This window comes from Cucumis sativus, chromosome 1 (assembly GCF_000004075.3).
Source record: "Cucumis sativus cultivar 9930 chromosome 1, Cucumber_9930_V3, whole genome shotgun sequence".
Lineage (NCBI taxonomy): Eukaryota > Viridiplantae > Streptophyta > Magnoliopsida > Cucurbitales > Cucurbitaceae > Cucumis > Cucumis sativus.
In genome coordinates, this window is record NC_026655.2 from 10,463,764 (window position 1) to 10,489,121 (window position 25,358).

Here is a 25,358-nt window from a genome sequence, read left to right on the forward strand (position 1 = left end):
CCTATTTTCTCTTGGCCTATCAAACAAACGAAAACCGAGCGTTAGAACCTTATATAGTCTTGTATCTTTATATTAAACTTAAGATGGCGCACAAAAGATGACATTCATTAATTTTAAACTTAGTATAAAAGAACATTTCAAAATTTCACCAACATTTTCCATATTCACAGCCTACTTCAAATAATCATAACTTTTTGAATACTTCACCAACATTAATGTTCTTTATACAAAACTCCTCTCCAACTTATTTGAAGGAAAGAAAACAAAACTCCCAACAGATTGCTGCAAAAATTGCTCGTAACAGAGGTAGTCCAAAATCAGGTCTTCTTCTAACATCTTTTTTGTTCCTGAAATTAACTTTACTTCCAGTCATTTTTTGTTCTCGATTCCTTCGTGAAAGTTGTAGAAAATTTAATATGCTTTTCAACCGTACTTAATAGAGCTTCTAACTTACTCTGTACAATCTGAAAAACTCAAAACAACAGAGGCTTCATGAGTTTGCACACCAAACTATGACCTGAATGCCTCGTCTTTTAATTCCTTATGTGTAGTTCAAATTGACTTAAAAACGAGAGGATGTCTATGAACACCAAGCTTCTGCCATGACTATCTATTGCTTCAAGCTTTTCTTCATCCTCTTCACCTCAATTCACAGCCCCTTCCCTTCTTCTTCTTCCTCAAATTCTACCTCAAGACCCCTCTAAAATTTTGGTGAAAAAATGGATGAAGAACTTGCTCGACGTTGGAGAAAAAGTCAAACAATAAGTTGCATTGAAAGCTTCTATTTCCCCTTCTCTCTCTTCCTCCTTTCTAATTCACTTTTAAGTAAATTTAATTTCTCTTTTTTTTTTTTCCATAAATGTGTGTATATATATAATTCCAATTTCTTTTCCTTTCTTTCTTTTTATAAAAATTTCAAAAAGAAGTTGAACCAAAAGCTTTGCCAATTTTCTTCGCCAACAACTTAAATTCAACTTTCTATAATATGCCAATAGCAAAGAATCCAAGTAAAATCTTGGATTTACAATTTACCTCCCGTTAAGAAATTTTGTCATCAAAATTTAGAAGTCCTTAAACCAAAAGTGTTAGGCAACTCTTTCTCATATGGCCTTCTCCATGATTTCTTCAAAGCAAAGATTGGAGTGTAATCAATAAAACTTGAAGAGGGATGAAATTTGACATTTTCTTATTTTTATTTATTTTATTTATATACTATCTTTAATTATTTTAATATTATATTTTCTCAATTTTTGTGTTTTGATGTCTCATTTTTTACATCATAATTAAAATTTTAAATAAAACTATTAATTTCAAAATTAAGAAAAAACCAATTGTGCAAAAACTATATTAGTATAAAGGTTTTTTTTCAAAAATAGAACAAAGTGCAAAAAGTATAAACAATTTTTAAAAAAGAAAAAGATCACAAGCCCACAACGTAAAATAACAAAAATACGCTTGCGATTAATCAGTCACACACACGTGAAAAATGATTTTGTACTCAGTCAAAACGATCTCTTAGCAATGATCTCGTTACAAGTCTAAACAATATTGTAACCAAGTCTAAACGATCATGTACACTTCTACCTAGTCTAAACAATCTTGTAGCAAGTTTAAACGATTTTGTAGTAAATTTAAACGATCTTGTACCCTTGTACCTAGTCTAAATGATCTTGTACCAAATCAAAATGATCTTGTACCAAATCAAAATGATCTATTAGTGATAGTGGTCTATCTTTATCTATATAGGATAGACAACTGATCGTTTAGATATTGGTATACAGTCATTTAAATCTTGTATCAAGAAAAGAAAAAGATGAGAAATGAATCTTAAGAAAGAAATTATGGAAGAGAAAATGAAGAAATTAATAAATATTTATATAAATAACTATAATATTGTAAAATGAATAATAAGTAATAGTACGAAGAAATTAATAATATTAAAGAAGAGATAAATAAATCTAAAAAAAATTGGTTAGCAGTTATTTGAAGGCAAACCTAAAATTTATGAAAATATTATAAATTTTTTTATTTGGTTACACGGAACGTAATATTTTGGTGTTTGGTCGTATTTGTGAAAATTAAGATTAGTATAATTTTCTTGACATTTTCGGTATATTTTTGTAGATTAATATATATCAAATTTTCAAAAGAGAGAAAAGAAAAAAAAACGAAAAAGGGAGTTAAATGGGCCGGCCCAATTAAATTGAGCTGGTTGGTAATGCCCACCGATTACAATGTATAAAATCTCCTTTTCTTAACCCTAACCTGTTTCGTTTTCTTTCTTCTTGGTATGCCGTCTCCATTGCTCCTTTGCCTCTCTTCATAATCTCTATTTGCATTACCATTTTCCATTGTCATTTGCTTTTCTTTGAAGTTTCTTACAGTTTCTCAACTCTGTTTGTATACAGGACTGAAGGGTATACTGTCTTTGCGAAGGCGAAGATTCGAAAATGAGGTATTTTTGTCAGCATTCTCTTTGTTGTTCATAATTGTTTTGGTTTCTGATTCATGTAAGCATTTAGGTTTAACTAGTTACGATTTTTGCACTCTCTTAGTTTCTTTTATTCGATTGTACTGTTTTTTGAGTTTTATGGTTGCTATAATAATGGGTTCTGTATAATTTAATCTAATGTTTGAGTAATGTGAACTTTTGAAAGTGGATGGATGATCTTTTGGAAGTAGGTAGGCCTCTTTTCTTTGATTCTATTGTTTTGAGTTTTATGGTTGTTAGAATAGTGGGTTTGTTCTGAATAATCTAATCTACTATTCGAGTAATGTGAACTTTTAAGACAGTGGATTGATGATTTTGGGAAGTAGGCTTCTTTTCTTCAAATCTACTGTTTTGAGTCTTATGGTTGCTAAGATAATAGGTTCTGTATATTTTAATCTAATGTTCGAGTAATTTGAACCTTTGAGAAAGTGGATTGATAATCTTTTGGAAGTAGGCTTCTTTTATTTGATTCCACTGTTTTGAGTTTTATGGTTGCTAGAACAATGGGTTCTAAATGATTTTATCTAATGTTGGAGTAATGTGAACTTTTGATAGAGTGTATCGATAATCTTTAGGAAGTAGGCTTGTATTCCTTTGATTCTTCATGAAGTTTCAGCATGTGATCGTTTCAGTTATACCCCGTGTTTTAAAAAGCTGTCTGAGGCACAAGGCTTAGGTTTGGTGAAAATCATTGTGCCTTTTGGCTCGAAGACCTGTGTCTTGGAGATTTTTCTTTATTTTTAAGAAATGGTAATTATTAGAAGTCTTTTCTTTTTCATTTTCATTTTTTTTCATATTTCCACTTCAACTATGCTTCCTCTCCTTAATAAAGTACTTTTATCTAAAGTGCACCTCATGAAAACTCTTTTTGCGCTTTGTGCTTAGCCTAAGATTATTGTGCTTTATTGGGGCCATACCTTGTGTGTAATATTATCTTTTGATTTCCCTAAACAGTAAGCTTCAGAGTGATGCATTGAGAGAAGCTATCTCATCTATCTTCACTGATAGCAATGAGAAAAAGAGGAAGTTTACTGAGACCATTGAGCTTCAGATCGGGCTGAAGAACTATGATCCTCAAAAGGACAAGCGTTTCAGTGGTTCTGTGAAGTTGCCACACATTCCCCGTCCCAAGATGAAGATATGCATGCTTGGGGATGCCTCACACATTGAAGAGGTAATATTATATAGCTCTAGGTACATGATCATGTTACTGCTGACCCTTAGTTATTTTGCTTCCTATATCTTCACTTTGCTTATTGTAAGCTATAGAAATTTATTTTATTATGCTCAATATTTCTAAACTACATTTGTTTACTTATAGCCAAATCTATTGTTGGATTCTAACTATAATTTAAGAAGCACTGAGACTTTAGTTTGGCTAGTGTGTACGTGTTCAACACGTGCCGGACACTGACATGGAGACCTATCGAACACATGTTAGTGTAACAAATGCATTAGACATGCATAGAACACTCAGTTGAGTGGACTAGAAAGACACATATAAGACAATAATAATAACTTTTGAGTGAGGGATACATGAAGCTTAAGTTTTTTAAGCATATAAATGCTTCAATTCATTTATTATGAATTTTATTTTACTATAAAAATGATGAAAAATGAATATTTAAAAAATGTATCCTTGCCTTGTCATGTCCTATAATTTTAGAACATGGCATGTCGCTGTTTCTGTGTCATGTCGTATTTGTGTTCCTGCTTCTTAGAATATAACCTCTCTGTTTTTAAATTCCTACAGTTTATGGATTTGTTGTGGTGTTTATAAGCTAAATATTAATGTTTCTGATGATTGTTTTGGAGATGGATGATTGGATATGCCTTTTTTTTATTTGTTACTTGCGCTTTTGGGAGCTCGATGTGCTAATGGGGTTTCATGAAAGTATATTTCAGGCTGAGAAGATTGGTCTAGAATATATGGATGTGGAAGGCTTGAAGAAGCTTAATAAGAACAAGAAATTGGTGAAGAAACTTGCCAAAAAATACCATGCCTTTTTGGCATCAGAATCTATAATCAAGCAGATTCCTCGTCTTCTAGGCCCTGGTCTCAACAAAGCAGGTTAGAATATTTGATGGAGATGTTCTGTTTTTCTTCACCAAATATGATCAACTGATTGACTCCCTGGCAAATTGATCCTTGCTATGTTCAACTTTCAATCCTATCTTTGGTGTTTTTATTTCAGGAAAGTTCCCAACATTGGTGACACATCAAGAGACGCTTGAATCTAAAGTTAATGAGACCAAGGCGATGGTCAAGTTTCAACTGAAGAAGGTTCTTTGTATGGGAGTTGCTGTTGGAAACGTTTCCATGGATGAGAAGCAAGTCTTCCAAAATGTCCAAATGAGCGTCAATTTCCTAGTTTCTTTGTTGAAAAAGAACTGGCAGAATGTAAGTTTGTCTATGTGTAAATCTCCTAACTCAACTCCATCTGTTTCATCATTTTGCTTATGGAGATGTGAATATGGTTTCTTGCAGGTTAGGTGCCTGTACCTGAAGAGCACAATGGGGAAGTCGTATCGAGTTTTCTAAGCTTTGTTAGCAATGTAGTCAGTCTTGTGTGTTCAATCTTTTTATTATCAACGTTATTTCTCGAAGAGCAGTTTTGTGAAATGAGCGTTTTTGAATGATTCTTGAACAAAGAAACAGGAATGTTTTCTTCTCTTTTAAAGTGACAATTGATAATGAAGTTTTTAATTCCCACCCAACGTAACCTATTATGAACCTTTGTTTGCATTTACTTTGATGGTTTTTTAGTTTTCTACTTCATGATCTCCATCCCAATGTTAAAATCTTTTTTCAACCACCCTAATTATTGTTGTATTTTTTTTAAAATTTTATGTTACAGTTTGGCTACCATACCATTAATGAAAACGCTTGAATAATATCATCATTAGTTTGTATCCGATTTTAAGCATCGGGTATATGCTAAACCGAATTAAATATGTACAGTTTGGTAGAAGATAGATGTTGGAAGTTTGCCTTATTTGTAAGAAAGCAAATTTTGAGCTCATGAAACTTTAAGAAGGGTTTTGATTGATATGTTTATGAAAGATTATTTGTAATTATGAATATGTTCTGTGGCATGCAATCAGATATTTGAAAATACGATGATGGGTGAGCATAATAGATTGGCATAATAGATTGAAAACTGATTGGATTGAATGTTGTTGGTTGCATATAATGAGTTATTTGGTCGTGTAAATGGAGGTCAACCAAACTATGCCCTTTCTGTACTGCAAAAGAGGTTTGTAGATAGATCACAATCGACACTTCTACTTTCTTTATTTACATTAGAAATTTAGCCTTATTAACATTAATCGACTCCATTAACAAAGATTGATCAGTCATAGGTATTTTAGATGGCATAGTCACACTCGCTTTGTTTTCCTTCCTTTTACTTACAGAACTCTCTCCTCTCGCCTTTTCTCACCCTTTGATTTCTTAGCACTTTGGTTTTGGTGAAGCTGGAATTGGTGTATGATTTTGTGGAAGTTTGGGTCGTATAAAAGAGGGGAAAAAAGTTTGTTGCTTTGAGGTTGGTTCGTAGGAGAAGTTGTGGTTTTGTTGAAGAAGAGGAAAAAAGAAAGAAATGGAAAGAAACTATAAAATTTGAATAAAAGGTAATTTTCATTTAGGGGACATCTGGCGACCAATATGTAATGGAGTCGGGTGAATAATTCACCAAGGTTTGATGCATTAACAGTTAATTGAATAGGTTTATTACCTTGTTATTCGTGTTAATCCATATTTTTTATTTAGTTATTTGTGTTATCTGGTGGAAAATTTTGAGAAATAACACTTTTCTGTTTTATATTTTAAAAGTAGCACAATTTTAGAAAACTCATAATTTTGTTTTTCTCGAGATCAATCTCAGTCGAGTCGAGATTCCTCCCAAATTTTAAAAAGGTTTTTGAAGGATTTACCTCAGTCTCTCTACAACGAGCGTATCACGATATAATGTGCTTCTTTTATTAAAAAGTTGAAAATAAAGACATAGAGTTCAAACAACGTAATAAGATACTTTGGATATGAGAATAATTTTCTTTTACAAACTTTTGTTCCTTGAGAGCCTGAGCAAGAAGAACCTTTAAAAAATAAGGACTGTCCGACGCTTTACAAAACCGTTTAACAAAGAACCTTAAATAACACATTTTCTTTATTTTGGCTCAACTTTTCAAAAAAGAAATGAGGAAGCCACAGAGATGCTCTTATTCAAGAAATGCGACAATATTCTTCCTTGTGTGACTAAAAATTGAACTTTAATTTAAACTAATTGACCTAAAAATGACTAACCTTCAATAAAAAAAATAAATCGGTGGAGCGATTGATGGAGGAACATGTTGATCCTCTTCTTCATTTTATGGCTAAGATATTTTTCTTAAAATGACTAAAAGTGTCTAGATTTTAGTTTTTAAACTTGAAGACATTTTGAGACAATCTTAGCCCGAGATGCTAATACGTATTGCTTATGTTCTTTAGTTCAATGCTATCTTATGGCATCCGGAGGCAATGTTGTTTAGATGGTTTCCATGATTGAATTAGTTTTTTTTTTAAAAAAAGTCACAAATGGGTAGCCGCCTGACCTACCTTTTTATAGAGCATAAAAAGGAAGAAGCATAAGATGTAAGGAACTTGGATCTGCTACTTCACTCTCCGCCTCTTCGAACCTCGCAAATGGCAAATTCTCCATTCATCCCCCCTCTTCCCTCTTCCTCCTCTGGGCCTTCACCATTCTCCAAAAGCCATTTTTCTTCCTCTTTCTTTATATATATTCTATATATATATATATATATTGCCCTAATATTCGCATCCTTCAACCACTTACGTCTCCCTTTTGATTTCCTGTCCTTGCTTTCTCCGCTGCCTCTCTCTTTCTGTAAGCTTCTCTTCCCCCATTTCCTTCCTTCGTTTATATGTTCTTTCTATCTTTTGCTATGAAAATCAACTAATTTGCTTCTCAACATATTTGTTCTCTAACCATCTCCCTCATCAAAATGCCCTTTTCCTTTTACCATTTCGCTATTTACTGTATTTCCTCATTTCCCATATTCTCTTCTCTTTTTACATCACTGCCTTTATTTTTGTTGCTTTCGATCGTTTTAGTTAGATAATATCAATCTGTGCTAACTTCTGTTTCTTCAAATAAAACCTTTGGATTCTGTTGACATTTTGTTCTTAACTAATGCAACTGATCTGGGTTGGAATTGAATGGTTTTGTTCATTACTTATGGAGCTTCGAGTGAAGAGCAGATAAAGCCCTTAGGTTGCATCTTCTCATAATGCTCCATACACCAATTTGCCTCCATTAACATTGAATAGCTTTCTGCTGTGCTACCTCATTTGTTCTTTCAAGAGGCATACAAAATCACTGAACCTATCATTTATTGCATTCGTTTCTCTATGCTCTGAATTGAAACACTCGATGCTTAGTTTTCACACACACGCAAATACTCCATTGCTGTTAAATGATACAACAGTTAATTTACTCTTAAGCTTAAGCATTTGAGTCAATAGGTGTTTTATAACGTTGCTGGAGCAGAGAGCAGATCCTATTTCAAACTCGTCCATTGTTATTTCCTTCTCAATTTACATCGATGTCGATTTCTATTTGTTGGTTCTTCTAAAATTAGAAGATATAATATTAAGTTTACCTTCCCTCCATTAGTTTAAGCTTTTGGGTCAATTGGTGTTTTAAGAATTAGAAAGGTAAATGAAGAAATCAAGTATTTTCTGCTGAATTGTGAGATAAAATGAAAAAGAAAATGGTTCTGCATTTTTCATACCTCTGCCATATGGAGGTTCATTGTTAGAGTATGATCATCATCCATTCTGGTGCTTGTTGGATGTGCTCTATATTCTAAATATTCTGTTTGATCTTTTGTTACTTGCTTGTTCCCCGGTGTAGCCTTTATTTTTCTCACATGCTTTTAGGTTTTGATTGATTTGATTTGTAAACCACACCCGTTTAAATGTGTTTCATGAATTTAGGAGCAGAAATGTCAACCATGTCAACTGCAAAGCTCCCTACCCACTTCATGTACAACACACAATCTAAAAATCAACTCGGTAGCACCATCATCAAGTGTCCATCGTCAATTGGATCTACGAGAAACATTTTGAAATCCTTTGGCTTGAATTCACGTCCCTCATTCAGAGCCTGTGCAATGGCAGCTTTCAAAATTAAACTTGTCGAACCATGTGGGAAAGAGCATGAGTTTGAGGCATCTGATGATACTTATATTCTTGATGCAGCTGAAGAAGCGGGAATAGACTTACCTTATTCTTGCAGGGCAGGTGCGTGTTCTACGTGTGCTGGGAAAATAGTTTCGGGTTCGGTTGATCAATCAGACGGGTCATTCCTTGACGATGATCAAATGGCAAATGGTTACTTGTTAACCTGTATTTCACTCCCAACTGCAGATTGTGTGATTCACACACACAAAGAAGGAGAACTGATCTGAGTATGATAGTTTGAATGATACAGAGTGTTTTCTTGTCTAATGGTTTTCATTTGTAATGTCATATTATTAAAAAATGAAAAAAATGAAAAAATAAATCAAATGTGTGAACTTTCTCGTCATGCACTTTCCTTGTTATTATTATCTACTTACATTGCATGAGAAATTTTGTACAATTATTTCTTTGAACCTATGGACATTGACATTCTCATTATATCATTGAAAAATCACTAAGCATATATATACTGTTAACTTGATATTTTGGAAACTAAATCAGTGAATTGGCCAACAATTTCATGTAATAGTATAGGGTAAGCTGTAGGGAAGCATATAGGAAACTTGATTGAAGCACATTAGGAGAATTGGAAAAGTATGGAATCGTTTAATCATTAAACCGTTTGATTATTATTGAGTCAGATGGTGTAAAATCTTACATTTATCAAGTCCTTAACAACACACGAGTCTTCATCTAAATGTCAAAGCATATTTTGACATATAAGCACAATTCAATTCCAAATGGTGTTGCCAATGAAATTGCAAGATGAGGTTTTACTTCAAATATAGCTGCAAAATTGACACAACATGGTGTATATATGCTAAATTATCATACATTGTATTTTTCTATTATGGTAAATTTTATTCTCTTTTTCTTTTTTACTTCTAGTTGGAGTTGAAATTCAAATTTGGATTTTTTTTAAAAATAATGTGTTTTGTAAAAGTATATACAAAAATAGGGTAGTCGGGAAAGTATTTTCAAAAATAGGTGACTGAAGTTTTGAGTACCCCGTACACGACTTCAATAAAATTATTATTATTATTATTAAAAATAATAATTATTAATAAAAATCAAAACCTAATTAATGTTAAATGTACTTTTTTTCTTTCATGATTTGACTAATAATAATAATAATAATAATAATAATCATAATAAAATAATAAAAATAATAAAAATAATCATGATTTGACTAATAATAATAATGATTTTACTAATAATAATAAAAATAATAATAGTAGTAAAAATAACAATGATTTGATTAATTTTGCAGACAAATCAAACACCCTGGTCCACTGTATGTTCCTCCTGCTCTCCTTCGTGCATCCCTTTCAGTCAGACCGAACCGCCCACACCCTCTGTCCAAATCTGCCTCCATTTTTGCAAAGCGCCGCCGTGTATTTTCCCTTTCTTCCAGCCGCCGCGTGACCCTCTGCTTTTCCAGCTGGCACGAGATCATTTACCTTTCAGCCGCCGCGTCTGTTCGTTGGCCGACAATAAGGTAGCATCGTGCTTCTTCTTCCAGTCGCGATTCATAAATTGTCGTACACTCTAATCTGTTTGTACGATCTTTGTCGTTTAAGTTAGATCGTCGCTGCCGCTGTTTTGTTGTGAGTTCTCTGATAAACAAAATTAATAATTTCTGCGTAATGGATTGTTAAGATAAATATCAAATTAAACGTTTGGTTAATATTGTTGTTGAAGGTGTTGGAAGTGAAGTTGGTTTCTTGTATTCATAAGCAAAACTATAAATTTTGGAGTTCGGCTTGCCAATACTTGGTAAGCTAGAATCAGGAGAAATTAGTGGAAGTGTGTATCGTGAAAGTATTTTAGTTTCATAATTTTTATGTTTAGGTATCTTTCGTTGGATATAGTTTGTTCGAGGAGTTGAGTAACTTTGAGGTAAGAGACTTTCTACTGGACTCAATAAGAAAATTAAGATGTATTGACTGTATGGACTGTAATGTTATATCTGAACTGAGTAGGGATGACGATTATGATGTATGTTTGGATGTGGGCTTAATGTTTAATGTTTATCGTGTTTGATTGGGAGAAATTTATATATATGTGCATAGATTGATGTGGACTTGTGGTTGAGTGTATGTTGTGACTGTCTGGTTATGTATATGTACAAACATAAGGATGTGAAAACGACTGAATCTCGTAGATGTTGCTTATATAAAGTGTGGATTTTAATTAGTAGATTGATTGTTGTTTAGACTGAATGTATGATCTACTGTTATGGTTGTGTGCTTGTGAACGGAAGAGACGTCATGGTTGTGCCCTTGTAGATTGAGGAGGAGGTTATGGTTATTTAATTTGTTAACTGATGTATTGATATGTTTTTAACTGACCTTGGACTAAACTAGAGTAAGACGACTGTTTGGGGTTAAATGGGGTTAACGAAATAATTCTTGCTCCTTTTAATCCTGGGTAAGTCAAGTTATTTTATTACTTGCATTGCAAAAAACTAGTACTAATATTTTGTATAATTAGGGGTCATTGGGCACTGCTGGCCATAAATGCGTATGATAATACAGTATTCTACCTCGACTCACTAAGGACAACATCGAAGTCAACTATAAGATACGTCACCGACACGTAAGTTAATCTAGTATTTCATTTAGTGTTGATTCTTATATGCATGTACACAATATTTAAACTATTTGTTCAATCTTATCTTGTCAAAACAGAGCAATAGCGATGTTTCAGTCACAAAATAACATTAAAAAAAGTAGAAAACAAACTTTACGCCGAACAGTAAAGGCAAGTATCAACTTTTAAAGTCATTATATTTTTGTAGACTACTAGCAATTAGGATTACTTTGTTATTCAAATTCGTTGCTTTTATATAGTGTCCACTACAAGTCGGGAGTACTGAGTGTGGATACTACGTGATGATGTATATGAGAGAAATTGTGACTAGGTGAAGCATTGTCATATCTGATGCGGTATGTTATATATCAAACTATTGGTTTTATGAGTTAATTGGTTTATTTGTATAGTCAGTTAATTCATTTAATTTATGTTGCATGTTTATAGATTGATACACGAAGATCATACTCACATGCAGAACTAGACGAGGTGCGAGTTGAGTTAGCTGACTTTTTGGGTTCTTACATATGATTATGACTAATATTTTGTGATTTTGAAGTAGGAAATTTTTTGTTGTGTCGCTTCTTTATGATCTGAAACTTTATATATAGAAATTTTAGCCGATAATTCCTTTGAATTGTTCATATGGAGGGGGGGGGGGGGGGGTTCATTTGTATACTTTTGATTATTGTTATAGCTTGCATGTTTTGTGACTTTCTATATTAATGAAATATAAAATCTAATGTAAAGTCTATTTCATTATGTATATGTAAAGTTTTGGAATTGAATATATATGGTGAATGGTTTTATTTATATATGTTTGAGATTTGAAACTATATTTGACGAATATCAAATATCTATGAAACTGTTGCTGAACAATTACAAGACAATTAGAATATATTTCTTTCAATTACAGCATAATGCAATTACAATTTCTTTTTTTTAAAAAAAATAAAAAATGCTTGACGGTTTTAAAATGTCATAAACAATTGCATGCTTGACGGTTTACAAATGTCATGAACAATTGCATTTTTGACGGTTTATAAATGTCAAGAACAATTACATTCTTGACAGTTTTAAAATGTCATGAACATTAAAATTCTTGCGGATTTAAAATGTCGTAAACCAGTTCATTCTTGACGGCTTTAAAATGTCATAAACAATACCAGTCTTGACGGTTCTAAAACGTCATGAACATAAGTATACTTGACGTTTATAAAACATCAACGTTCACTATTTTTGACGTTTATTCAACCGTCAAGAATTTTGCCTTTCTTGACGCTGGCTTCAATGACGTTTTTAAAACCGTCAAGAGAGTCATCTCTTGACAGTTTAAAAACGTCAAGAGAGCCTGTTTTTGTAGTAGTGATTAATTGGACACCATACACGTCCCACATTATGACATTGCTTCCACATCAATGTCATAACGGTCCGATGTGGACATATGTGGGTCCTATGATTTGCTTTTATCTCGTTGAGAAGCATCAAGTAGATCGTGTATTGCGACAGTTCCATATGCTACAAATGCCATCAGGGCCTACACCAAATTGATTTAAGAGGCAAGCACGATCAAGATTGGAGTAGGATTCATGCAGAGCATATAGCAATGTGGCATTCACGAAATAATTTTTGTGCCGAAGCAGAAGCAACATAGAAGCCGACAGTATCAAATAACTACTTTTCTTGGTACACGTCGATTACCCGACGCTTCATGACACCTGATGGCGCTTACTGTTATCGCATGGTAATAGTTTTAATATGATTTATAAATTTAATACAAGCATGAACATTTTTTAATTATATTATTTACAATCGTTCAGAATAATTTTGTTGAAGACGTACGTCGAATCTCCATGGAAAACAATTTTGAAAGACCAATGTGTGACGAAGTCATGGGAGATATAGACAACCTTGTTCAGCGGACTCGACGTTTAAATGTTGCCGACACAGATCGTAGACGCATTTGACGGCGACGACGACGACAAGGCGATGATGTCGTAGAGGGAGATGGGGAAGCTTCTTAAGTTGTATAATTTAAGTGTTTTTAAATTTTGCTAGAACTTATTCAAGTTGTATAAATAAAAAAATGAACTTTTTTAAATTAATTATAAATTAGAAGTTGCTAATACATGATTTAGATGTAGAAGTATTCTTAATAATATCAATATATAATATATATTTTTTAAAAGTAGAAAACCAAGTATTAGAAAAAACGTTCAAAATATTTTTTTCACAATCTATCTTAAGCCACAAGATTTCTTTAATAAATTAACAAAAATTCTTATAAGATATACTAATGATGTGTTTTACCTTTGGTTTATTTTTTTAATTTGTTCGTAATAAACATGAATTACCAAAAATTTAGCCATTTAAACAAAAACTAAAATTTTCACATATTTAAAGTTGAACATTTAAACAAAAACATAAATTTCCAACTACCATAATTTTGAAAATACTTTTTAAAAACACATTATTTTAAAAAAAAAATCCGTCTTTCTCAAATGTTTTTACCCTAAAAATAGTTAATCTTTTAAAATATAATAATTTTAAAAACAATTATTTAGGAAGTCGTGTACCCCGTACACGACTTCCGTCCACGACTTCCGTTCACGTGGGTCAAACTCGTGCATACGTGGAGCGAAGTGGTCAAATGTGCTGACATGTACATTTAGGAAGTCGTGTACCCCGTACACGACTTCGTTCAATTTCATTTGGAAGTTGTGTACCCCGTACACGACTTCCTCCAATTTAAAAAAAACACTTATTTTTTAAAATAGTTTTGGAAACAACCTTTGTTCTTATAATTTCTTTCCCAACAACTCTATTTTTCAAAATATTTTTACAAAACACATTATTTTTAAAAAAAATCCTTCAAATTTATTACCTCTTAACTTTTAAGAAGCTCAATTTCAAACGTGTAAAAGGAAGAGTTTTTTACTTTCTATAATGTTCTTCCTTTTTAAGCGAATGTATTGCATTTTACCTTGTTCTACTTCTCACCCTTTCATAATTTTACCTTATAAATTGAACCCTTTCACCAAAGCACCACTCAACAAAAAGTATTTAAATTCTTTTAGATAAAAATCTTAGTTTAAATATAAAAATGTAAGTCGGACAAAAAATATTGTTTTTTTATGGATTTTATCATTTAAATTATATGAATACATAGAATTTTTCTATTTAAAATTTAATTAATAGATTGCTTTTAAAATTATAAACACATTACATATTTTAAATGGGACCGAGTAGTGTTTTCTATGAATTTATTAATTCTTACATACATGAAATTTGACACCTAAGATAAAGATTCAAATATCAAAATTTGGTATCTTAATGTTCTTAAGATGAATATAAAAAAATATATCTTTTGAAATAAAAATAAATTTAATTACTCTAATGACTTTTATGCCACCCATAATTATCGATTCGTGTTTATGTTTTATTTTCTTCGATATAAATTGATAACCATGAGACATTTTAAAAAAACCTAAATAAAAATTTTTGTTTTGTGAACCCTTAATTTAGTTTAAATAAAAATTTTTGTTTTGTGAACCCTTAATTTAGTTTAAAAGATAAAATTGGGTAACTATTTTATGAGTGTTGTAGGGTGCTAACACCTTCCCTACACACAATTGATTACTAAACTTAAATCATGAATTTAAGTAGACATTTTTTTCTTTGGGTGACCAATTACACCTTAATATGGTTGGTGGCGACTCCAAAACTATTTATTTATTGAAATGAAATAAATGATGGAGGTCAACTGCTCCGCGTAGCAATCACGTCGCGACAGGGGTACCAAAATATTTGTTCTTCAAGGCTGCACCATCAACTGAAATAACTGGTACACAATAATTTCATGCATTAATTGAAGCAGCAAGTTCCATAAAAAAGAAACTTAAACCAACCTTCGTCATCTGCTTCTTCAGTCGTATACGTTCCGTTCCTAAAAACAGTGAAATAAAACAATATGAGAATTACAGTGTGTTTCCATGATGACCAATTGATATGATTTCAATTACATTGTATTTGTAGCATATTATACATGGGTTGCTTCTAATCAATGCATCCAAAAAATCTGGCAACATTGCATATGAGACCTTCAAAGTACTCCTAATGAAATTCAATTCAATCTCACGTCCTCTCCAAGCCTTGTCATAGCTTACATTCACTCCATAGTTAATCTTCATGTAATTAATAACGTCAGAAGGATGACATGAAGCCTTGTCATTCATTTTAAAAATGACTTCGTACACTCAGAAACAATTCAAGATGTTGTTTGCCTGTAATCATTTTTAACAATGTCAAACAACACACTGGTGGGTATTCGTGAATTTACGAACAATCCAAATATCACTTTCCTTGAATACAAAAGCACGTAAATACCAAGGATAAGATGAATCTTTACAAAGAATATCAAACAGATGTGCGATTGGACCTAACTGTAACAAGTTCAAAACTATTGTTCATAGGCAACAGATAAATCACTTTCTTCAATACTGATTTACTTCTAAACATTACTCCCACCTTAATAGATATTTCAACATGCGGCGAATCAAATGCATCAACGTCAATGATCTTTTTTACATGATGTGAATGATCCTTGTTACATGATGTGAATCTTGTGATCTAGATACTTCATTGTTCAAATACGAGGTATTTCCAAACGCCCCAGCAGGTGTAGAGTCAACAACAACTAGTAAATCATTGTTGGGAAATTTCGTCAAAACTAACATAAGCCAATAGACATCCTTATCTTCAACAATCCGAATGAGGTTCGAATTGTTGCAGTCATCCCAATAAAGAGTCAAACGAGACATAAAAAGATTTGAAGATGTGAAAAAGTCTACCTTAGATGCATTTTAGAAAACCTTGAAACGAAGATGAAAATGGAATATATACATCAACCACACAGTAATCAATATATCGGGAGGAGTCAATCCACCTACCATCCAACACAGTCCTTATGCATTGCAAAGCCATCAGAAATAATGCTAAGGGATGACGGTAAAGAAAGCCTTTGACAAAATCCATAACACAAAAAAGAAAATACTCATAAAAATAAACATAATATAGAAACAGTCTCAAAATAATCATTCAATACAATTGACACAATAAAATAATTTTTTAAAATAAAAATCAACTAATTAGCACGATTTTAGGAAAGATAAAATTTTAAATACAAACTGTTATTAACAATACTAATTTTGAAGGTATTTAAATTCAAATTTTTTTATAAATATTTTAAAATGTAAATAATTCAAAAATATTGAATTTATATTTACTATTATTTTAAGGATATCAACGAATAATCCGATTTTAGGGGATGATAAAGTTTTTGATAAAATAAGTGAAAAATCTAATCAACACGATTTTAGAAAATGGTAAAATTTTAAATTAAAATTGTTATAACAATATGTATCTTTTAGGGTTTAAATTAAATTTTTATAAATATTAAGAAATATAAATAATCCAAAATTGTTAAATTTATGTTTGTCATTATTATTTTAGAGAATGGTAGTTTAAAAAGTAATTGAAATGGATAGATTTTAGTGAAAATCTAACTTCTAATTGTTATTAAAAATAAGAAACACATGTATTATATAATAATAAATTATTAATAAATATAATGAAACCAAAACTATTGAAATTATGTTAGCCATTATTGTAGGGGTATGAAAAAATATAAATTCAAATCATTATTAATATATATATATATATATATATATATATATATATATATATATATATTATAAATTGTAGAAATAAATATGTTAATTAATTGATTTAAATGTTAAGAATGTGAAAATCTAGTATAAACTACCGACGTATATTTAGGTATGTTTTTGCAATCTTAATCAGTTCGAAAATACCATATTTAGTTAAGAGTTTTCAAAACTGAGAGTGTATTCACTTATGATGTATATAAACGAATTGTCCTTTATGAAAGGTATAATCGATTAAAAAAAACAATTTGTAGTCGAGAATTTTACTATAAATATTAATATTTTGGAGATTTGGTATTGTTTTAGTTTGATATTTAATATTTTACCATCCACACACTTGTCTAATTAAAGAATATAAAAATCAAATTTAGAATTTCAATCAAACAGACTAAACTAACACTATTGTTGGGCCAATTAAGGGTGAGAGTACAAAATGGGCCTCGTATGATTGGGGCTACATTATTTTGGAAAGGGCCTTGTGGGTGAGCATTTCTAAACACAAAACCTATCTCTTTCGGCTTTAGTTGCATGAGTTACAAATAATTGATGTGTGGAGACATATCAATCATATCCAATCACTTCAAACTATTTGATTTCTAAATATGTTGATTGAGTTTGTAATTGTTAATCTTAGCATTTTCAATGATATTATGAGAGTGGTGTCCATGTTCGTGAATGGTAATTTTGAAATGGTTAAGATAACTTAGGTCAGGTTCATAAAATAACGCTACACGCATAACTATTATCGTTAAAATATAATTTTATATTTTCAAGTACTTTCCTTATATCGTCAAAAATATTTTTGAATGATTAAAAACATATGGGTAGAGTTATTAGAAAATGAAAATAATAAAATTTTAACAATTCAATATTCACAACCCTAATAATTGTTTTTTTTTATATAAATAGAACAAAGCGAAAATCTTTAAACCGTGTAGAACAATTTTTAAAAAGGAAAAAGCTCACAAGCCCACAACATGAAATAACAAAAATACCCTATGATTAATCGGTCACACATGTGTGAAAAATGATTTTGTACCCAGTTTAAACGATTTCTTTGCAAGTCTAAACGATCTTGTATCCTTGTACTAGGTCTAAATGATCTTGTACCCTTGTACCTAAGTCTAAACGATCTTGTACCCACTCTAAACGATCTCGTAGCAAGTCTAAATGATCTCGTAACAAGTTCAAACGATCTTGTACCCTTGTACCTAAATCTATACAATCTTGTACCCTTATACCTAGTCTAAACGATCTTGTACCAAGTCTAAATGATTTTGTACCAAATCTAATCGATCATGTACCCAGTTTAAACAATTTTGTACCAAATCTAAACAATCTATTGGTGATAGTAGTCTATCTCTGTCTAGTTGAGATAGACAACTTATCATTTAGATAATGGTACACGATCGTTTAGATCCTGTACCAATTATGTCATAAAGATATTGTACTAGGAAGAAAAAAGAGAAATACCAATTATGTCATAAAGATATTGTACTAGGAAGAAAAAAGAGAAAATGATAATTGAAGAAGAAGGAAGAAAATGTTGAAAGATGAAAGGAAGAAATTGGTAAATACATGAATAAGTTTTGTTATATTCATCTTTTCATAAATAAGAAAATTGAATAGTATTTAAAAGAGAGAGAGATAAAGGTAGAAATTAGGAATAGATGGAGTTAGAGTCAAAGAGGGCAATGAAGGGTATTAATGCTATTGCATGTGTAGTGGAAAGCAATTTATTAAAGAAACTATATGAAAATGAAGCATTATCCAAACAATATTCATTGGTTGGAGAAACTAAAGGTGGTGGAAAACAGAAAGGGACAACAGTCATCTTCTCCATCATCATTCTAAAGAAAACAGAAAGGAAGCCAACTTTACCACATGCATTAGAGACAGACACTATATATATATATATATACATACATACTTACTTACAATACAATGTGTATGCAAAAGAACACTTTTATTACCTCCTTACCTTTTACTTTTCTTTATCTTCTAATTTTTGGGAGAAACTTGTTCCTTACTACTCCAACAAAAAGGGGTTTTTTCTTCTTCTTTCCAAACCAATATACCTCCTAAAGCAAAAGCATATCTTTCCCAACACTAAGTTCTATGTTTCTTTTTTCTTTTTGTTATTGTACACCCAAACACTATCTGAGTTGTGCTATACTCATTTGTGGAGTACATACAAAGAAAAATTAGCATATATGAAATTACGAAAAATTTATCTTTTTAGTCTTTAGGTTTTGAAAATATGTACATGCACTTAGTTTTTGAGTTTTTAAAATGTATATTTTTAGTTTTTCGAGTTTTAAAAAATATATATGTTTCAACTTTTAAGTTTTCAAAATACTTTTTTACTCACTTAATTTTTAGAAATGAGAGTTTTATTGATGCCAATTAATTTGGTCAAGCGAAAACATATTCAACCTTAACATGAAAACAACTGTAAATTTGTAATTTTGGAAAGAAAGAATCTACTAAACGAAGAAAAAGGTTTTGAATGAATAAGCTAGCAAGAGACTTATAAAGTAGAAAAGAAATCCTTTTACCACTTATTTTTAAAGTTTTCCTTTTGACCTTTTTCTCTCCATTCTTTTTAAAGTGGGAATTCCTTATTTCTTCTTCAGTTAGAGTACCATTAGAACTTGTTTGGGCTCGAGCTCAAGTTGGACAAAGGTTGAGTAGGGTAGTATATGAGCTTCTTTTGGATTTATCTTCCGTCAACTACAATTTTAAAATTTTCATTTTGAAAAATAGCGAAATCTGTTTTTTTTTTTAAAAAAAATGGCAAGTCCAAAAAAATAAGAATTTGGAAACACCAATAATACCCTACATACATGAATTACACTTTCATAACATTTTCTTCTTTCAATTTCAAGAACCCTTTCTACTTTAATTTTAGAAAACTATTGATTTCATGTTCTTCTTCCATCTTCCTTCTTTCTCTGTCTACCTCCTTTCTTCTTTTTCCTTTTTCCGTCTTCCTGTCTAAATAAAATGAAGATGGAATATATAGCCAAGATGGGCATTGGGCAGCGGAGACAATCCATCCGACAAACTACTCCGACGGCCATCGACAAACACACACTTAAATAGTTTTAACCCTAGTGTATAGGTAGGTACCTTACAACATATACTTTAAGAGTCATAAAATGTATGAGTTGAATGAGCATGCACAAAAAATAGAAACAAAAATTGGTCATCGAAGTTGGTCGCATCGAAGTTGGTTGCATAGAGTTTGTTATCGAAGACCGAAATTCGTTATCAAAGTTGGCCATCGAAGATGGTTAATGTCAGTGTGCCAGTAATTGATTGTCAAAGTTTGCTACTCAAAGGCGGCTGCTGAAGGTGTGATCAAAGTGATTGTCTGAGTTGTCGTTGGAGTGATTGTCAAAGCCCAGTATTGGCCATCGAATTTGTCATTGAAGTGATTATCAAAGCCCAATATTAGTAGTCAAAGTTGTCATCAAAATGATTGTCATAGTTTGAAATTGGTCGCTAAAATTAGTCACACCAGAGTTGTGATAAGAGAGTGATTGCTATGGCGAAAATTTGGTAACTGGAAATGGTCGTGTTGAAGTTGTCATCGGAGTGACCATCATATTCCATAATTGGCCATTAGAGTTGGTCATCAAAGTTTTCACCTGAGTCTGAAGTTGGTCACCCCAGAGTGGATGCATGAAAGTGATGATCAAGATGGTTTCCGAAGTATGAAAACGATACTTGTCAACAATGACTAATGAATGGAGTATAGAAAACATTGGAAAAAGAGAGAATTGAGTTGTCAACTTCACCAACATTCAAAGTTGGTGGACCAGACAAATACCAACTCAACTAAACTCATGTTGATGAGCCAAACACGCCCTTTAAGTTATTGATTACAATTCTATAATTGGTTTTGCCAAATCAATTTTAAAGTTTTATGAAAAATAATATTTCATTTCGTACCCAAAACTATTATACGAGTTAAATATTTAATATAGATATATAATTAAAAAAATATTATAAACATCAAACCCAACAAAAAAATATTTAGAAAATATAACAAACAAATTTATCGTCTATAAATTTATATTTAATTTTTCTTTATAATTAAAATAACAATAATAATAATGTACAATCACCCATTTTTTCTGTCTCTCTCACCCAACTTTTTCTCCTCGAAAAGATTCTAATTTTTTTTTATTCCTTTCAAATTCTAACAACTAACCCCTTTTTTCTTCTTTCTTTGTAAGAGAAAAAAGAAATCTTAGATCTTATCACCTTCTCCCCCTCTATCAATTATTTAAGTCTAATAATTGGCCACCCATATATAGTCTACACAACCTTTGTTGCAGGGGATAACTGTATATCAAACAATAATTTTGTGAAATGGTTTGAGCTAGTGTTTAAAGTTAATATAGTCTCGTTTATGATAATATGTGTTTGGAGTGCATATTACTTTAGTACAGTTATAAGAGCTAATTTGGAGTGTATACTTGCTATTTTAGTTTAAGTAAAACATAGTAAATATCGTAGTAATAAAATAAAGAATATTGTACAACTTGTAGTTTATAATAATTGAAAATATTAGAGTATGAACCTTTTTATGTTTCATATAAAAGCTGAAGAACATTATTCTCATATTATCTTTTGTGCATATAAATTATAAACTTGCTTTTAGGGGACCTTTTTGGCGAGGGAAGGACGAGGGAACATGGTGATCAAGATTAGATGCCTCAACCATTTTCTTTCTTCATTTTTCCATTTAGTTTTGTCTATAAAATACTTTTCATTACCTTTGTGGGGATCACAAATTCTTCTATTTGATTTCCATGGAAAGTTGTGTTATCTAGGATTTAGTCAATTACCTTACTCTATACCCTATTGACAAATGAAAGAAAATAAATTAGAACACAAGATATACAGTAAAAATCCTAGTACACAAGAAAAAAATCACAATACATATAGTTCTTATTGTTTTTTAATTTGATAATCGTAGATGTACAAAAAGAGAAAATTTTATAGACAACACGAGTCTAATTAAAAGAATAAAAAATTAGAACAAAGTAAATCTTAACTACGTATGCTTTCATCATCACCTAAGCTCGTTACTTCTAACAAAATGTTTTTCTAATTTATTTGTTTTCTAGATATTTGAATAAGAAAATTGAATTATGGGATATTTGTTTTCTTAATTGGATTATTGCATTCTTCTTTACAAATATTTATTGCAGTAATATTTTTTCTTTTATATATATTTAAATTATGTAAGATCAATTTACATATAACAAAACTAAAAAATATTTACGATTCATATAACAAAAATTAAAGTCCACGAAATCATCATTGTTTTTTCATAAATTCTAGTTTTTTTTTGTTGTTTTTTTAATATTGTGGGATCATTCTGTTCACTTCACCTCTTTTTCTTTCTCCTTTGCAATTTATTATTCTCTTCTTCCTATTATTACTTCTTCTTCATATTCTCACTTTTTTGAGTTTGCGATTTCTTCATTCTTCTTCATCTCTCATCTTTTTTTTCTTCTTCTTAGAACAAGATCTAAACGGTATCAATATCATCCTAGATAACACTATCACTAATAGATCGTTTAAATTAGTACAAGATCTTTTAGAGTACCGAGTACAAGATCTTGATTTGATTGGGTCTAAGGGTATAATATCGTTTACACTGGGTATAAGATCGTTTAGACTGGATACAAAACTGTTTTTAATTGTTTTTACATGCATGCGTGACCGAAGGATATTTTTGTTATTTTACTCTATGGACTTTTTCCTTTTTCAAAATTGTTTTATACGGTGTACATATTTTCATCTTTTGTTCTATATTTAAAAAATAATAATTATATAAATGTTAATATTATTTGTCAAATATGAGAACAATTATTCATGATTATCTTTATTTTTTTTTTGTTATATATGTATTTAAACTTATTGGATTGTTGAATATTTAAATTATCCTCGTGTGAATTATGTGATCCTTAAAAATTATGTATATTATATCTTTTGACAATAAGTTTTATTTAGTTTTTATAACTCTTTATGGATTATTTTTTAAAAGAATTATATTACCGCAAGATTATATTATTCCATATTTTTAGGGATTTGTTGATCTGATAGTTGATGGCGCCTTATTGATTTTTTAATTTATCTCTTTTGTTATGGAGAGATATCTCCGAGTCCCTCGATTAAGCATGAGTGTAGAAATGCATGACCGTGCTATAAAGGAATTAATATGGATATCAATGTCATTTATTATTTCAGTATTCTTATTGATCGAGAAAGTAATTAATTAGATAAGGTTACTTTCTTCCCGCCTTATATTAAATTATAGATATCCCGTGATAAAAGAATTAAAACAATAATTATATTAGGTTATATGCTAGATCACCGACTTAATTTAACATATGCAATCTTAATATCTTACTAGAGACCAATTATGACTTAGGGATCATGAAACTAATTTCGGTTCATTGTCATATTAAATTAACCTAATAGATTGCACGTAAAAAGAATTGTGTCTAATTTATCATTGGACTTAGTAATTAATAAGCTTCCAATTATATGGAGAATTGGAAGCTTATTATGGAAGAGAAAAAATAGAGAAAACACGTATGATTTTACGCCAATGTCTTAAAATCTCATTTATTTTCGTTAATAAGATTTCAAAATTTTTAATGACCAATATGTCCTCCATGTTAATATTAAATATTCAATCTTTTCGAAAATATATATCCATTATTGCCCTTGTTTATTACACATTTATTATTTTTATTAAATATTACATATTTAGTCTATTAGTTATTTAAGTTATTTATTTTCATTTAATTTTAAGATTGTATTTATTAGATATCATATTTCAATATTATATATAATTAATTTTATCATGGTAATATTATAATAAAAAAATTCCTTGTAATTTTGTTAAAAAGTTATTTTGCTGGTCTGATCTCTCTCACTTTTGGATCCCTTTCTTCGTCTGACCTCTCTCTCCATTAATTCTTTTTTATTTCGTTTATTTCCTTTAAATTTTTCGGTGAGTGCATGTTTATTTCATATTATTAATTATGTTTATGAAATTATGAATTATAGTATGACGATGAACTTTTTTGATGAAGAAAATTTACAGTGAATGAAGTATATATGTCACGTTATTTCCTTTCCTTTTGTATTGTTTTTCATATATACTATCTACTTGACTAATTCATAATATGTAATCATTATATTTTCATCCATTTTGCATTGTTTTTCATATATTGGAAGTTATTTTGATAAATTCTACTATGTCAGAAACTGATTTCGGTTTAAGTAGATTAATATATACCTCTATTTACAGTCAGTCAAGTATATATATCAAGTCATTTTCTTCTGTCTTACATTGTTTTTCATATATAAACCTCATAATTTAATAATTTTTGATAGATACTTATTACATTTCATCAATTTTGCATTGATTTTCATATATTTGAAGTTAATTTGTAAAATCTTACCGTGACTGAAACTATTTTTAATTTAATTAGATCACTATTATTCCTATATATTTAACATAATATTAGATAACAATGTTTGTGTGCATATTTTACATTGTATTTTAATTTTGTAACAAATTTTACATTATATGAAAGTACACGTTTATATCAAAGTGTAGATATCAACGAGAAGAAAGAGACTCAATGAACATATAACAGACTGGAATGCCCCAATTTTTAAAATCAGTTTGAAATTATATTGTTAAATAAATATATAAAATCTATTTTAGATTAGATTCTCAAAATTAAGTGCATATTTGGTATAGAGAATATGTTGATTATTTTTTTTATTTTAGAATGTATATTTTTATCGTATTTATATCTATTTTTAGAAAACAAATAAAAAAATTTGTATGCATATTATATATCTTAAAATTTATTATTTTAATACGTTTATTATTTATATCTCTTTAAAAAATAATTAAAAAATATGTATTTTTTAATAATATTTTGAAGTATCTATTACTCATGTTATTTGTTTGAGTTGTTATCAAACATCAATTTCACTCAACATCATAAACTCAAGTGAACGAAAGAAGAACGAGGAAAACAAACCTTTTTTCTGCGTAAGAACGAAGCTGAAATCGTTTAGATGAAGAAGCTCCTCCACAAGAAGAAAAACCTATATACTTCCCTGCCATGCACCAAATGTATGAAGAGTTTGAAGAAGACGAAGCTAGAAGCTGAAATTGTTTCGGGTTTGAAGAATTCTTTTCGACGAACTTCTTTTTGCTGAATGCTTGAAGGGTTTGAAAGATGTGAATAAT

The 25,358-nt window shown here is 30.4% G+C and overlaps 1 protein-coding gene and 1 long non-coding RNA gene across 2 annotated transcripts; both read left to right on the top strand.

Moving 5' to 3' along the window:
- Nucleotides 1-2,269: 2,269 nt before the first annotated feature.
- LOC101205570 (60S ribosomal protein L10a) lies at nucleotides 2,270-5,225 on the top strand. Its single transcript, XM_031880373.1, has 5 exons — nucleotides 2,270-2,455; nucleotides 3,446-3,665; nucleotides 4,397-4,562; nucleotides 4,687-4,892; nucleotides 4,980-5,225. Exons 1-5 carry the CDS (start codon nucleotides 2,451-2,453, stop codon nucleotides 5,031-5,033), a joined length of 651 nt encoding a protein of 216 aa, XP_031736233.1. The 5' UTR covers nucleotides 2,270-2,450; the 3' UTR covers nucleotides 5,034-5,225.
- A 1,907-nt stretch (nucleotides 5,226-7,132) lies between these two features.
- Nucleotides 7,133-9,176, top strand: LOC101205803. Its single transcript, XR_969392.2, has 2 exons — nucleotides 7,133-7,380; nucleotides 8,493-9,176. It is a non-coding gene; the product is annotated as an uncharacterized LOC101205803 (long non-coding RNA).
- The last annotated feature ends 16,182 nt before the right edge of the window (nucleotides 9,177-25,358 follow it).

Excerpts from the sequence above, each read along its gene's own strand:
- LOC101205570 (XM_031880373.1), top strand. Across the intron at positions 3,666-4,396 it reads ATGCCTCACACATTGAAGAG|GCTGAGAAGATTGGTCTAGA; the intron begins GTAATATTATAT and ends AGTATATTTCAG. Across the intron at positions 4,893-4,979 it reads TGAAAAAGAACTGGCAGAAT|GTTAGGTGCCTGTACCTGAA; the intron begins GTAAGTTTGTCT and ends GGTTTCTTGCAG.